General features: G+C 37.4%; 1 protein-coding gene across 10 annotated transcripts in view; it reads left to right on the plus strand.

Annotated features, from left to right (window-relative positions):
* Window positions 1-503: 503 nt before the first annotated feature.
* LOC139962986 (transmembrane protein 135-like) overlaps window positions 504-16,899 on the plus strand; it is a 55,491-nt gene continuing 39,095 nt past the window's right edge. For 8 of the 10 annotated variants that reach the window (XR_011791412.1, XR_011791414.1, XR_011791411.1 and 5 more), the window contains exons 1-6: window positions 507-935; window positions 2,223-2,356; window positions 9,128-9,217; window positions 10,483-10,516; window positions 12,283-12,348; window positions 16,273-16,319. Coding sequence is in view for 3 of the 10 variants with exons in the window: in XM_071963429.1 (XP_071819530.1) it covers window positions 792-935; window positions 2,223-2,356; window positions 9,128-9,217; window positions 10,483-10,516; window positions 12,283-12,348; window positions 16,273-16,319 (515 nt within the window). In the remaining 7 variants the exon portion in view is untranslated. Of the gene's footprint in view, window positions 936-2,222; window positions 2,357-7,896; window positions 8,028-9,127; window positions 9,218-10,482; window positions 10,517-12,282; window positions 12,349-16,272; window positions 16,320-16,899 lie in introns of all 10 variants that reach the window. The other 2 variants (XM_071963431.1, XM_071963430.1) reach the window with 2 other exon arrangements.

Raw genomic sequence — 16,899 nt, forward strand, 5'->3', positions numbered from 1 at the left:
AAATTGTAATTACAAATTTCTCGTTGGAGGTTTTATTCATCATTAACCCCCTCCCCTGGGTCACTATTTCTCTAAGAAGGAACAATTTTCCCATTCAGGCATCTTATGTTAATCTCGAAGGAATTTGTAATACGAATGCACAGTCTGAGAATTAATTTTCGGGTCGTGTGAGGTTATTTGTGTCAAAGTTTGCTCTTTCATATCAAAGTCCCAAGTCGTACTGCACCTTGGATCCACTCCTCCCTGCAAAGACTATGTGGAGTATGGTATATACATGTAAGGAACAAGTGCAAACCATTAATCACAAAGTCATTACAGAAGGTTCAGAATTGTACTCTTCTGGTTTGCCCTAGTTTGAATAAACAACATGGGCGATAACACCTCATTACAGATAAAGTTGTGCTATTCCTGTCACATGTCCAGGTCAGTTCAGTAGTCCCTATAACAAGCTTTTGAGCTCCATAGCTCACCACGCGTAACATTAATATCACATATGTGAAGGAGTTTGATAGAAAACACACGCAAGCAGCTCAGGCTAATTATCAACCCACCTACCGACAATAGTTCAATACTGTACTACTAGCACAGTGCACTACCGTATAAACTAACCCAAACATCAACTAATCTTCTTGTGAATGCAATACGCCTACAGGAACTGCCTTAAATCTGGGAAAATGCGCATCGTTCGTAAATATTGGTCGAACTGATAGTTTCTTACGTTATTAAAGCATTTGGTGATAAGGTTTCCCTGAGTTGTCAATTTCTGCAAACCTGACTAGATTAGAAATAACATGGTCGCTCAGAGCAAGCTTTGGACAACGGCTTCGTGTTATGAACTTGGCCACACTTGGAATCCATCATGTCGGCACGCTTCATTAGACTTGGGTAAAGCTGCATACAGCTATTCCCTCAGGCTCTATGCAATATTTTACATTGTAAGTAAAGTAATTTGGAATTGGATTGATATTGTTAGCAATTACACCGTCACAATGCCGCCATTTGTATGTTTTCGTGAAACTGGTACTGAATGTACAACTTGGCCTAACCAAACCGATGCCTAGGTTAGGCTTGGTTACACTTTTTAGTTAGAGATATGTTACTCTCAAGTCTTCAAGACTAGGTTAGAGTAGACGACTGCAATGAAAAACCATAGCATTGCATACTCTAAGTTTAACGTATCAATATGTATCCCACTTACACTCACAGACACTTACATCTTACAAGTTACAGAGACAGAAGCAGATGGTTTGGAATACAGCCTACAGTACAGTATGGGCCTAGTTAGATTACAAATAATTTTGGAATCTTACTTGTAAGCCTAACTTTAGGCCTAATCTTAGAATTAGCCAAGGCCTATGCCAAGACTTCAGGAAATGTTTTCAATACAAGGATGGTGTACCCCAATTTCTCCACGCTAAGTTGGAGTCACAAATGTTCTGGAGTAAAGTAGAGTAGGGGGCGTTGTGGTCAAGTGGTTAAGGCAGTGGACTTGTGATCCAAGGATTACAGGTTCGAGCCCTGGCCAGATCACTGCGTTGTGTCCTTGGGCAAGGCACTTTATCTCCATTGCCTCGTTGCGCTTATGCCCTATGGGTTTCTGCAACGTAAGAAGAAGAAGAAGAAGTGTACTCTGTCATTGTAAGAAAACACCTTTCTGGAAATGAGGAGTCTCTGTGGCAGTGAACCAATTGGTCCTGCCTGTATTTGGAGAATGATGCAAGGTTATGTATGCCGAGGAGTGTTTTTGAAATGACAAATTCCATTGTGCCGCTGTTTTCAAGTAGAGGCTCAGTCATGATGAGGGAACAAACCTATATTGATAATCTAATGTTAGCTGCATAAATCGAGATGCATTTACAAAGAATATTTTCATCCAATGTTTTTACCGTAGGAACCTGTGAAATCCGTACAAGCCAAACATTCTCTTGTGCAACCCATTGAGAAACCTTGGGCTGACATACACTTTAGACTTGCTGAATTGTTACAGAGTATAAAATGACATGCCAAGGAATATGTTTGCAGATGCTCAAACAGACGGCTCTGGAATAATTTAGACAATATTCCCAAATAACAGGGTTCATAAAAAATTAACCAGGCGACAAATACATTGTGTTTATCTAAGTTGTCGTTGCTTCCACAATCTCTAAACGATGCCACGTGTAACAGGAGGAAGCTAATGATCAGAAGTTTAACTTTGTTCTTTCAAACTCTTGTATCCTCAGGTTTCTTCCCTTATCAAGGTGAAAGGTCAAGTCAAGAACATCAAGTGGAGAAAATATGCAAGAGATGTAGTTCAATCAACACTGTTTCTTGGAAGCAATGCTATATGTTTTCTCACATCATTCTGTATTCTTAGGTACAACGAACTAGACAAAACCAACCCCTGAACTAACGCTCACTGTGATGGGTGGGCTCCAAAAGTCAGGTTATGCTGTACATTAAAAGGACTTTCCTGTGTAAACTAATGACTTCACACGGCTGGAATAATGATCTTGTGTGTACCTATTACCTACCATGGTTTACAGTAGTTTATAGTGTAGTTTGAGATCCTTCAGGTTAGTTTAATGTTTGAACTTTGGTACATGAAAAGTTGATGATTCAATACATTGGATACTGACAATCACTTACAACGTAAGTCCCAACAGAAAGAAATTATGCAAGTGGTACCCAACTCAGTGAGCGTTCAGTTTGTACTCAATAATAATCCTAATGTAACCATGTATCCTAAGTCACTGAAATTTATTGAAGTTTGGCCTTCTAGTTCTAAATACTTGCCAAACTCTGAAAAGCCTTAAGAGAATTACTAGATCATCTGCAGCATACAGAGTATTTAAATTTTAAATTGATTTCACTTTGCTGTCTAACATGGTCAAAATTTAATACAAAATCTCCTGCTTTTTCTTGCTTACTACTGAGCTTACCAATTGTTTCTCATGGGTACATTTGTTCAAGTATATGAACATGTTAATTTCATTTCTTTTTCAACAACTAACCCTCTGCAATACTGTTCACATATAACACTCTACAGCACTGTTAGCATCAACTGTTCACATATAACACTATACAGCACTGTTAACATCAACTGTTCACATACAACACTGTACAGCACTGTTAGCATCAACTGTTCACATAGAACACTCTACAGCACTGTCAGCATCATCTTCTGTTCACATACAACACTATACAGCACTGTCAGCATCATCTTCTGTTCACATACAACACTATACAGCACTGTTAGCATCATCTTCTGTTCACATACAACACTATACAGCACTGTCAGCATCAACTGTTCACATACAACACTATACAGCACTGTCAGCATCAACTGTTCACATACAACACTATACAGCACTGTTAGCATCAACTGTTCACATACAACACTATACAGCACTGTCAGCATCAACTGTTCACATATAACACTATACAGCACTGTCAGCAACAACTGTTCACATATAACACTATGCAGCACTGTCAGCATCAACTGTTCACATAGAACACTATACAGCACTGTCAGCATCAACTGTTCACATAGAACACTATGCAGCACTGTCAGCATCAACTGTTCACATATAACACTCTACGGCACTGTCAGCATCAACTGTTCACATATAACACTCTACGGCACTGTCAGCATCAACTGTTCACATAGAACACTCTACGGCACTGTCAGCATCAACTGTTCACATATAACACTCTACGGCACTGTCAGCATCAACTGTTCCCATATAACACTCTACGGCACTGTCAGCATCAACTGTTCACATATAACACTCTACGGCACTGTCAGCATCAACTGTTCACATATAACACTCTACGGCACTGTCAGCATCAACTGTTCACATATAACACTCTACGGCACTGTCAGCATCAACTGTTCACATATAACACTCTACGGCACTGTCAGCATCAACTGTTCACATATAACACTCTACGGCACTGTCAGCATCAACTGTTCACATATAACACTCTACGGCACTGTCAGCATCAACTGTTCACATATAACACTACGGCACTGTCAGCATCAACTGTTCACATATAACACTACGGCACTGTCAGCATCAACTGTTCACATATAACACTATACAGCACTGTCAGCATCAACTGTTCACATATAACCCTATACAGCACTGTCAGCATCAACTGTTCACATATAACACTATACAGCACTGTGAGCATCAACTGTTCACATATAACACTCTACGGCACTGTCAGCATCAACTGTTCACATATAACACTATACGGCACTGTGAGCATCAACTGTTCACATATAACACTCTACGGCACTGTCAGCATCAACTGTTCACATATAACACTCTACGGCACTGTCAGCATCAACTGTTCACATATAACACTCTACGGCACTGTCAGCATCAACTGTTCACATATAACACTCTACGGCACTGTTAGCATCAACTGTTCACATATAACACTCTACGGCACTGTTAGCATCAACTGTTCACATATAACACTCTACGGCACTGTGAGCATCAACTGTTCACATATAACACTCTACGGCACTGTGAGCATCAACTGTTCACATATAACACTATGCGGCACTGTGAGCATCAACTGTTCACATATAACACTCTACGGCACTGTCAGCATCAACTGTTCACATATAACACTATACGGCACTGTCAGCATCAACTGTTCACATATAACACTATACGGCACTGTGAGCAACAACTGTTCACATATAACACTCTACGGCACTGTCAGCATCAACTGTTCACATATAACACTATACGGCACTGTCAGCATCAACTGTTCACATATAACACTATGCGGCACTGTCAGCAACAACTGTTCACATATAACACTATACGGCACTGTGAGCATCAACTGTTCACATATAACACTATGCGGCACTGTTAGCATCAACTGTTCACATATAACACTATACGGCACTGTGAGCATCAACTGTTCACATATAACACTATAAAGCACTGTCAGCATCAACTGTTCACATAGAACACTATACAGCACTGTTAGCATCAACTGTTCACATACAACACTATACAGCACTGTTAGCATCAACTGTTCACATACAACACTATACAGCACTGTCAGCATCAACTGTTCACATACAACACTATACAGCACTGTCAGCATCAACTGTTCACATATAACACTCTACAGCACTGTCAGCAACAACTGTTCACATATAACACTATGCAGCACTGTTAGCATCAATTGTTCACATAGAACACTATACAGCACTGTTAGCATCAACTGTTCACATAGAACACTATACAGCACTGTCAGCATCAACTGTTCACATATCATACTATACAGCACTGTCAGCATCAACTGTTCACATAGAACACTATACAGCACTGTTAGCAACAACTGTTCACATAGAACACTATGCAGCACTGTCAGCATCAACTGTTCACATATAACACTACACAGCACTGTTAGCATCAACTTTTCACATAGAACACTATACAGCACTGTCAGCATCAACTGTTCACATATAACACTCTACGGCACTGTCAACATCAACTGTTCACATATAACACTATACCGCACTGTTAGCACCAACTGTTCACCTAAAACACTCTATAGCACTGTTAGCATCAACTGTTCACATAAAACACTATAAAGCACTGTCAGCATCAACTGTACACATATAACACTCTACAGCAATATTTTCATCATAGGTAACCCTCAGGGATATTGTAAGCATCAAATCCACACATATAACCCCCAGTTACACCCTTATCATTAGTTTCTCTCATTGAACACACAGAGACACTCTGAGCATCAACTTTTCACAGCTATCCCTCAGGGACATTGTTAGCATCAACACCCCACATAAAATCCTCAGTTCTCCACTTCTCATCCTAAATAACAATGCTGCCATCAACTGTCCCATTGCAACCTCAGTGCAGTCTGTTATGATCAACATTCCACATCTATCCTCAGTGACAATATAAGCATATAAATGTTTTTGGTTTTGATGATAACTGTAACCTTATGCATTCATGATGGCGTATGTGTGTGAGTGTGTGTGCATTTCATTTTCAGGACAGCCAGTGTCATTGTGAATTTCTTGTTTGTCACATCACACTGCTTTTCACTGTATTACTGAGATCAAGTATGTTGTACACCCTCACTATACATTACGTCAGATTCATGAAGAAAACTGCTCGTTTCATCATCGAAACCACAATACATTTTTGCTTACTGGTTTAAGTTTTTGGAAAGGAACCAAGGTAATTCAGCTATAATGAGTCACCTTAACATTTTAAAACAAAATATGAATTAATTTCAATGACAACTTTGATAAAAGAGCACATCTATCGCACAATCTGCAGAACAAATTAAGTGATGTGTGTATGTACTCCTGCTCAGCTTTGTACTATGCACAGATATATGTAAAGCTGGGAACAAGTCCTTCTAAATCAGTAATTAGTTTCTGTTGCTATCTTGTTTCTGTTAAAGTAAATAGTGGCAACTATCAATCTAATGCAGTTTACCAGTGTAGCCTTTTGTGTTGAAATACAATGTAAAAGATAAGCATAGCTATCGACGACGTTGTCCTCAGTTTGTCTTGGTCAACAAAAGTCCGATCTTTCTTTTGAGGTCAGAATACCGCCCTTAATCTGGCCAGTCTTGTGTGTTTTTATCATCTTGTAAAGTTGTTGCCATTATTGGCTTATCATTCATGCTACTACAGTGATTGTTGGCTGAGTTGATTTGAAGTTTTCTAATTTTAAATTTTCTGCACCAGCACCTCTAACCAAGAGCACATACTTCTACCCTATGGTGGTGGGATGATTTTAATTCATGTTTCTCATCTCATCTGTCTTCTTTCTTGCCTAGAGGCAAAATAAGGCCTCCACAGAGCGTCTCATATTCGTCTCAGTCGGCAGCTGCGTTCCTCTTTCCAGGATCGCCAACCAGACCTCTCTCTCTCTTTGTCCACTGTCCTGTGCCATGTTGTTTTTGGTCGCCCTCTCTTTTCTCCTGCCCTCTGGTGCCCAAGTCATGCTGATGTTGCTGTCGTTGTTTGGGTTTACAACACTGTTTCTCCACTTGCCAGTCGCATCTATCCTGTCCAATGACTTTCGCTGATTCCTAATATTTGAATCTGCTCCGAGTTCATCTCTCTCGCTACTTGGGCTATATTGCCACTCTGATATAATGTTCTGACATTCCAGTTTCCAATTCTCACCTTCTCTTTTGGGTCCACTAGTGACCTAGTCGGCAAAGGAGCGTCCTCTCGGTTTTGGCTCAGATGCTTCATATCTTCTCTCTCAGCGCTAGCTGCCACCGTGTCCCCAAGATTTAATAAATTTGCTCTGTTAAAAGGTTTCTGTAGGGGTGAGGGGTGCATCACTTGGATCACTCTACCTTTGTACAGTGTCATGTAAACCTTCCAAAATACTCTTGGATATGTATTTTAGTTGAAACCTTCCTTTGCACAAACCATTATAACATAGACGTGTGTAACACATGTCATTGTATATTTTGTTTATATTTAAACTGCTCTTATGAAAGATTTTATGAAGAGTATTTTGATCAAAAATCAGGGAAAGTAGAAACAGCTGAATTATGATTAGTCAGCCCCTTGATTATTATAATGTTGAAATTCATTATTGATATTATATGTGACTGTATAACACTGTTCGAAAAGCCTTTAAATTAACAATGAGGGCGGCGTTTAATACTGTAGGGATTAAGAAGATGACGAGGAGGATTAGCTTTAAATATTATCAGATTATCCTTAAATCAGGTAAGCAGCCAAATCAATGTGTTTCTCTCTCTATGTGTCTGCCTGTCTATATTTCCAGCATGGGTCCAGCATATTCAATGACTTAGATTTTCCTTCAAATGTGAAACAAAGGCAGATCTAGTAATTTGTTTGTGTACTCTTCACATTGTACACAGGTGGCTCGGCTCATACGCGGCGGTAAATTTGACAAGAAGAGTTTGAAAAATACCGCTTCAAGCATCTTTTGGTCCACAAACTTCCTCTCAGCTCAAGCCATTGTTGTCATCACAAATCTCTGTTTGTGGAGGTATATATATGTTTCTCATCTTAACCTTTCAAGAATAAAGTTCAACTTTCACAATTTATGGAATTAAACCAAAACATATTTGTTATATTATCTGCCAAATATGGAACTAAGCATAACATAAGCATAACATACATGTAATATTACATGTCAACCTGCACCGGCATGCGCAATGAAGACTATTTAGCTTGGATTCTCCAACCCTTCGCAGAAATACTTAGATCAAACATGAAATATGAGTTAAAGCATGGAAATTAAAGTTATATAAGATCAAGGACAACCTAAAGACAAAAATAAAAACCGGCCAGTCTGGTGGCTGATACTGAAGTAAAAGAACATTCCAAAAGTCCACTTCATCTTTATTTTATTTTACATTTGACAAACTAAAATAGTTATAAATAGAAGATAAAAATATTAAGAAACATACCACATATATGCATGCTTTGTACTTTTTGCATTTTCTCACTTAATGCTACTTAATTATGCATGCGCTGATCCAAAACTGCATGTGATCATTTCAACAACAACAAAAAATCTTTGCCAATTTTCATTTCATTTCACTGATGTTTTACCTCGCTTCCATTTTTCTAGCTTGCATGTTGCCTTCTTCATCATATTGCAAAATGATCTTTCAATACTAAACAACTTTTGACAATGTGTCATGTTTCATGCTCCAAAACATGCTTGAAGAGAGATTATGCCATTTGACATGGTTTGCATTGAATCTGGCAGTTTCCTAGACAAACTATACATGTACCTATCATCATGAACAAAATTTTGACTAAAATATTGCAATTTTATATTAGCCGGTTAGGTATTAATTGTTCTGTAATTTGACAGTCCATATTGGGAAGTAGTTTGTATACTTTCATGTTATAATTAATATCTTTGAAATTCCAAAATTCAGAGTGTTTTATTCATTTTGGTATCGAGTCAAGCAAAATTATTCAAGTAACAAAAAAGCAAGAAAGGAAAAAGGGAAATAGTTTGAACAGTTTCTTGCTAACCTGCATCTGCTTATCTACTGTATCTTTGATGTTCAATTGTAATTGTTTCAAGGTCATTGCAAGGTATGATGAAGTATTTGCTAATTCTCTTCACAGGAGACTATTTGGTGGATTCAATCTACATTTTGCTTTCCTCTGTGGAATACCTGCCTGTTTCATTGCCATCTCAATCGAGAGAAAAGAAAGGTAAAACTGGGGTCTAAATCACATTGAAAGGGAAGGTATAAGAAGGTGAAGATATAAGATATATAAGATACAAGAATCTTTATTGACCATAAAAGGAATTGGAGTTCACTCCATCTCAGTATAACATACATAAAACAGACATAAATGCATCAAAACATAAGATTTATAATATATACATTTCTTAAGACAATAAAAATCCATGTACTGGCATATAGTAAAAAAAACCTATTTCCTACAAAACTCGTTGGCAAGACTAAGAATGACCCTTGTGAAAAACGAACGTCTGTATCTTTCTGTCCGGCATCTGATGACAACTGGCCTGCCAGTTCGACTGCTATACTCAACCTAATTTCCTAGAGGATGTTCCGACGACGTAATTGACATAATATTTCTTTTAGTTACCCTGACAAGCAGCTCATCTACTGGTCTGAGATTATCAGACCGGCAAACTCGCCTCGCTTTTCTAACAAGTGTATTCATCTTAGCCATGTCTCTAGCAGTCGTATTGCCACCCCATGCAGCCAAGCAGAATGTAATAATGGTCTCGATGGCCGCATTGTAGAACAAAGAAATGAGAGAGGCGTCTAGTCTGAATAAATTGAGCTTCCGTAGAAAGAACATACTTTGATTAGTTTTGGCCAGAACAGTATTTACATGTTCACCCCACTCCAATTTATCAGTAATGGAAACTCCCAGATACTTATAAGAATGGACTTGTTGTACTGGCTCGTTCCTAATTTCAATTCTCTCTAGTTGGTGCCCCCTACGCCGGAAATCAACAACAAGCTCCTTTGTTTTAGACACATTCAGTTGTAATCTGTTTTCGTCACACCAATTCTTAAAGGTGGATATTTCATGCCTATACCCGGTTTCGTCACCATTCTTCTCAATAAGACCTAAAATGCATGTGTCGTCAGCAAATTTAACAATATGCGTGTTGGGTTGTGTGCTGCGACAGTCAGCGGTATAGAGGGTGAAGGGGGTAAGTGGATAGGAATATGGGTCACCTTGCTAATACCTTTCCTCAAGGAGGCGGTCATTGACATAGTATTGCGACTGTCCTCACAGGTGTAGGGAGCAAGATGAGTATGAAGAAAATGTATTGAAAGTAATAATAATATAATCTACCCCCCACCCCTACCCCACCCCCCCAGAAGCACCTCCGTTTGTGCTCTAAGTCAGAGATGGTTTTAAATATTTATCCCTCACCATTAACCATTTAAAAAAAAAACTCATGTTGTTTGCACATTTTTTTCTTTGTACAGGAGAGGTATGCTAGCCCTGTATGTTTCAAACTTGGTGAGTGCCTCATGTTGTTTCCTAATAGTAGAAGAGCTCCCTCATTTAAAGACAAATTTGACTTGCATGATTGGTGACATGTTTGTTCCTTTAGTGAGAGTCAAATTGTTTTTCAAACATATCTCTGGAATTAAAGACTTGTTCTCAGAAAGATGGAAGGTTATTTGCAATGCTACATAAGAGAATTTACTTCCATCAAATAGTTAGTGCTTCATTTTATTGATGAGATTAAAAATGTACAACTGTCTGTTTTGGTATCATATAGGGTAAATATCTCCACCGTGTAATGAAGATTTAATTAAGTGGTTAAGTATTCACATTTACCCAAATTCAAGCGATTTAACAGAAACAACTAAAACAGAACCTGTAAGCTGCTAACAGAGGATGCTGTTCTGTCAGATGTTGAATTGATGGTTTGAGAAGTATCCCATCACAATTTATAAGTGTGTAGTTTTGTCATACTTTTCATTATAGAACAGCCCCCTCTATTTCCAAAAAGTTAGTCTTGTCATATACTCAAACTATTACAAAACTTATCTTACTGAAATCATTACTTTAGGGTAGTGTCGTCTGAAGTACTAACTGTTAATTATCATCACTGATTACATAATGAACACAGAAGAACAATGCAAAACATATTATCAATCTACTGTGATTAGGCAACTTCATAAATAGTATGAATTCTCTTACTTGCTGTACTACATAGATAGTGGAGTATGAATTCCATAACTTGTACTACATACAAATTGGAGTATTTATTCGCTAACTTGTTGTACTACATAGATAGGGGAGTATTAATCCCTTAACATGTATTACATAAATAATGAAGTATGAATTCCATAACTTATACTACATAAATAGGGGAGTATTAATTCCTTAACTTGTACTACATACATAGTGTAGTATGAATTCCCTAACTTGCAGTACTACATTTATAGTGGAGTATGAATTCCCTAACTTGTACTACATAGATAGTGGAGTATGAATTCCCTAACTTGCTGTACTACATAGATAGTGGAGTATGAATTCCCTAACTTGCAGTACTACATAGATAGTGGAGTATTAATTCCCTAACTTGCAGTACTACATAGATAGTGGAGTATTAATTCCTTAACTTGTTTTACTACATAGATAGTGGAGTATGAATTCCCTAACTTTTACTACATAGATAGTGGAGTATTAATTCCATAACTTGCTGTACCACATACATAGTAGAGTATTAATTCCTTAACTTGTTGTACTACATAGATAGTGGAGTATTAATTCCCTAACTTTTACTACATAGATAGTGGAGTATGAATTCCCTAACTTGCTGTACTACATAGATAATGGAGTATGAATTCCCTAACTTGTACTACATAGATAGTGGAGTATGAATTCCCTAACTTGTTGTGCTGCATAGATAGTGGAGTATTAATCCCCTAACTTGCTGTACTACATAGATAGTGGAGTATGAATTCCCTAACTTGCTATACTACATAGATAGTGGAGTATGAATTCTCTAACTTGTTGTACTACATAGATAGTGGAGTATGAATTCCCTAACTTGCTGTACTACATAGATAGTGTAGTATGAATTCCCTAACTTGCTGTACTACATAGATAGTGGAGTATGAATTCCCTAACTTGCAGTACTACATAGATAGTGGAGTATTAATTCCCTAACCTGTTGTACTACATACATGGTGGAGTATTAATTCCTGTTGGATGCATTAAGTACTACAACATTGAATTGTTATCTTGTATCTTTCAAATTGTTTCTTCAGGCTGCTGAAATTCTGTTCAACATGGCCGTCTGTAGAGGATACATCAAGCCTATAAAATATGGAGAGGTAATAACTGTTTGTGAGCAAACATGAATATTAAATATGTATGTTCAGTATGTTATATATACCTGGTAAAAGGTACAGTATCAAGATGGGTGTGTGAAAGTCTGGAGGGGGAAGGGGGGTGGTCTTGTATCCCTACAAGTTGATGATCTCATAGCTCTCTCAACTATGTAATAGTTATTCCCAAGAGAAACTAATCTTCTTTCCTCAATGCTGTTTCAAACTACAAACTCTGATTTTTCTTCACTTTTCCCCTATTTTTTGTACTAAGAAGCTTTTGCATAGTCTGACAAATGTTCCATTCTTGATTAGTTGTTTGAAAGTGAGTTTTGTGGGTCTGTTTTGTGGATTTCAAGTTCTGTGGAATTCTTTCAATATCTAATTGCAAATCAAATTTTTGTTAGTTTGCAGACAGTGGAAATTTGGGGGAGAGGGGGGGGGGGTTAGTTTTTGTTACAGTTTTTTCTTTGTGATAATAGTTTAAGTTTATTTCTGTTATTGAACAGTTGTGAGATATTTTTCAGTTGGAGTGGAAAGTACTCATTTTTTGGGAGTTTTTGGTAGTTTCTGTGTCAAGAAAATTCTTTGATGCTATGGTAATTTTATGTTGGTGCAATCAGAAACCTAACTTTATCATGATGTTGGTGCACCTGAATGTAGATATTATTATCATTTCTGTGCACCAGAAGCCTAAATTTATTGTCATGTTGGTGAACCAGAAACCTAAAATTTATCCCCATGTTGGTGCACCAGAAACCTTAAACTTTATTGTCATGTTGGTGCACCAGAACGTAAATTGTATCATCATCTCTGTGCAACCATAGCCTAATTTGAATGTAATCTTGGTGCACCAGAAACCTAAATTTATTTTCATGTTGGTGCACCAGAAACCTAAATTTATCGCCACGTTGGTGCACCAGAAAACTGACTTTATCGCCATGTTGGTGCACCAGAAACCTAACTTTATTGTCATGTTGGTGCACCATAAACCTTACTTTATCGTCATGTTGGTGTGTGAGATCTATTGTGGAATTCAATGACACACATGTAGCATATTGCTATTTTGAAACCCGTCAGTAATAATTTAGTATATTACAGATAACCGTTGTGATTGGATGTTCAATTAACATTTACACTAATCAGACGTGAAAGGTCCAAGGACATCCAATAATGATCACCACTAATAGGTAAAACAGACTATTACTGATACAGCATTGAATGTAGTAACAAAGGGATTGTAAATATACTCACAGTATGTGTAACCAATAGAAGCATGTTTGACGTGGATGTGAGGTGGGAGAAGGGTGGGTTGGGGGAAGGAGTAGAGGTGGATTGTAGTTGAAACATTGCACATCCTCATTTACTAAGTACTCTAGTATATGTAGGCTGTTATGAAGGTGTACAGATAGCTATTAAATTGACCTGCAAGGTTGTTACTTTATTACAACGAGCAGCCACAAATGCGTACATGTTGTAGAAGTCCAATGGCCTGTACATTAATCTCACGCAAATGGCAACATTAACTTCTCTTTCACTAATATTTTTAAGTACAGTACTACTAGATACGTCTATGTCAGGAATGGTTAGAGTCAGACTAGAGGGCAGGTTCTTTGATCTTTGAGTCATTAATGGAATTAACTAACAGTATGCATTCTGCTCAAGAGTGTGCATATGTTTGGAGAAGACTCTTTACCATTCATGCAGTGAACTGTTTGTTCATCTGTAAAACTCTTTTTCACTTTAATAACACATCACAAACTCAGTGTTTTCATGTATGCTTAGTCTGCCACATGCTGCTTCCATTTCCCTTGTACTGTATTTATACAGCCTTCATCTCTATAAATCAGTGCAAAATTATAGATCAAATCAACTCATTGTTGATTTAACCTTGCCCATGGGCCATGACACATGCAGGCTATAAAAGTATTGCTTAATTAGTAGCTTCATTCTCCTCCTGTATTAAATATTAACAGATATGTGTTCTAGACCTGTTATTGATATCTAGTTTGAAGCCAGTAGTCTGGTACACTTCACACAAGCTAGTGTTATAACATTAAATATACCTAACAGGATAGCTATGTGAGATAAGTTAACCCAACATCTAGTTTGAAGCCAGCAGTTATACTGGTAAACACGTTTTGAATCAGTGTTAGGAACTAAAAACAGGATATTGAAGCAGTGAGCTAAGTAGTACAAGCCTTGTGCTGTACTTACTGTACTATTTTGAACTAGGGCTGATTGGTATTAGTCATGACCATGTAGGGAAACCTTGCACTCTTAATAACTAAGCCCTTTGAAGCCTACTTTTTGATCCTACTTATTCACTTTGAATATTCAAATATGTTCATTTGAAGACACCATAACATCAGGTGTTTATTTTATTTGCCAAAATAAATCTAAAGAAAAATATGCATGAATCTGTAAAGAAAACAAAATGCTTGGACATGTTAAATGTTCAAGATAGACTACTATTTCATCTTTATTATCCTGACCAATTTGGTGTGAAGTTTAGTTCACTAATTCCTGAGTTCAAGTCAGGTCACAGGAAACACTGAAGGTAAAACATAATTAAATTCACATAATTTCCATTTTTTCCATAAACACTGACTTTTCTTAGCCTTGTTTCCTGATATAGTGTAACCTTTGTTTCAATGTGCTTTTAACAGCCTACTATTATTCCACCGTTATGACCTCATCACCATGGTGATTGCTTGTTTGTCATATCTACACAAGATGTTGACCATCTGTCTCTGCTGTACATTTTGTGTACATACCGAATTGACAAGTCGTGCAGATATGTGTCAACGTTCTCTCTGCAATTCAAACAAACTGAAGCCACTTTGATAATAAAAATAAAGATTCATGAAATGACTTTCTAGCAACTATGGTTATTAGAGCTTTCAAAGTGTGATTCTTAAACAACATTTAATTGTCATTTGTGACAGCCCTGAGAAAGGCAAAGGCTGTTGTGGAAAGACTAGGAGGAAAAAAGGGGGGAGGGGAGTTTTAGGAGGGAGAGTCCCATAAACCAACTGCTTTAAGTATGATGTTCATATTTGTCAGACCTGGGTAAAGTTCTGCCTGTTTAAATGCTGAAGGTAAAATGACTCTAGGGTGATGGTGTGGACATTTGTACATGTATTATGGATGTGTATCTTACATGTGTGAACTTCATACTTGGTTAGAAGACCCTTAGGAAGTTCTCAGCTGCTAACTTTGTTTCATAAAGTTGCCCTTGTAATTGGAAATGTCTATATATCTTAGCTGTTGTCAATTCTCTTTGAGCAAGGAACAGTCATAAGGTTGTCTTTGTGATCTCAGGTAGTGCCCAATCAGATCAACTAATTCTGTGTGATAGACTATTCATTAAATAACAATAATTGTTAGAGTTGTTGATGGCAGAGCTTATCTGTTAGCTCAAATTTAGGTAACAAAATGTCCATGTCTTCACACCACCTCTACGTGACTGTAATCCACACAGCAAGCCTGTTTTTATTTATTCTGGATAATGTAATATTTAAGACTTTATTAAGACTTGTACATTCCTTATAAGTCCTTTAATTGCAAGCCTGTTTTATGTCAATGAATCTTCATTGTTTGTTTCCTTGGTTTATTGCTAGGAATTTTTATTGTTCATTTTCCATTGTTTTATGGAAGGAATCTTTATTGTTCATTTCCTTTAGTATATAAACTGTTACTCTTGAAGTACAGATGAAACTAACCGAATAACTGAAAACTCCACAAAGTATTTACATAAGGCAGAAATGTACCACTGCACAGAACGTCAGTTAGCATTCAGTTACTTTTGACATAACTCGGTCACATCATCAGGGTGAATGTTCCTCAACTTATAAGTTTGTTTCGTCTTTGATATAACATCCTGGTGAACTTTCAACCTAGTTTACAATTTTTGTTTTTTATTCCCAGGTGCTCTTATTCAGTCTCACAACCGGCATTGCCCTATACCTACTCAGGTAATGAACTTCCGTTTATTTTCTTTGGCAGCACCAAAGAGGGGGGACCAGGGGAGGGGGGTGACACATTTGCATATTAAATAAGCCATTTTCTCCGAAATTGTTCACAAAATGTCGTTATTGGAGTGTGAACATCCTGTTATGATGGGCTTTGGAATAGGAAGGAGGGTAAGTACCAATGGATGATTTTGCATTCAAAATATCAATCAGCAGACAACTTAGCTGTGAGGGAGAGGTCAGATAAGTAAATTTAAGGGGAAAAATATGTGAACTTTGAGTAGAAGTTCTTTTCACATCAAGTTTGATAATCCAGTGTTGTTTATGACAGACGGGATGAGTTTTGTATCATAGTACAAAGAGGATCATTTTTATGGAGAAATATGAAAACAAATTATGCTTTTAGTTTGCTTCTTTAGTTTCAACCCTGAGGAAAATTGTTGTGTTGGCATGTCAGTTGACCCTTGACCCCTCCGAATGGATAAATGCATTATTGCTTCACATGGAAACACAAGTACTCGTACTCGTACAAGTACTCGCAAATATCAAATGGACAAGTAGTTTGTTCATTGAAACTCCATTA

The sequence above is a fragment of the Apostichopus japonicus genome, chromosome 21 (genome assembly GCF_037975245.1).
Source record: "Apostichopus japonicus isolate 1M-3 chromosome 21, ASM3797524v1, whole genome shotgun sequence".
Taxonomy (NCBI): domain Eukaryota; kingdom Metazoa; phylum Echinodermata; class Holothuroidea; order Aspidochirotida; family Stichopodidae; genus Apostichopus; species Apostichopus japonicus.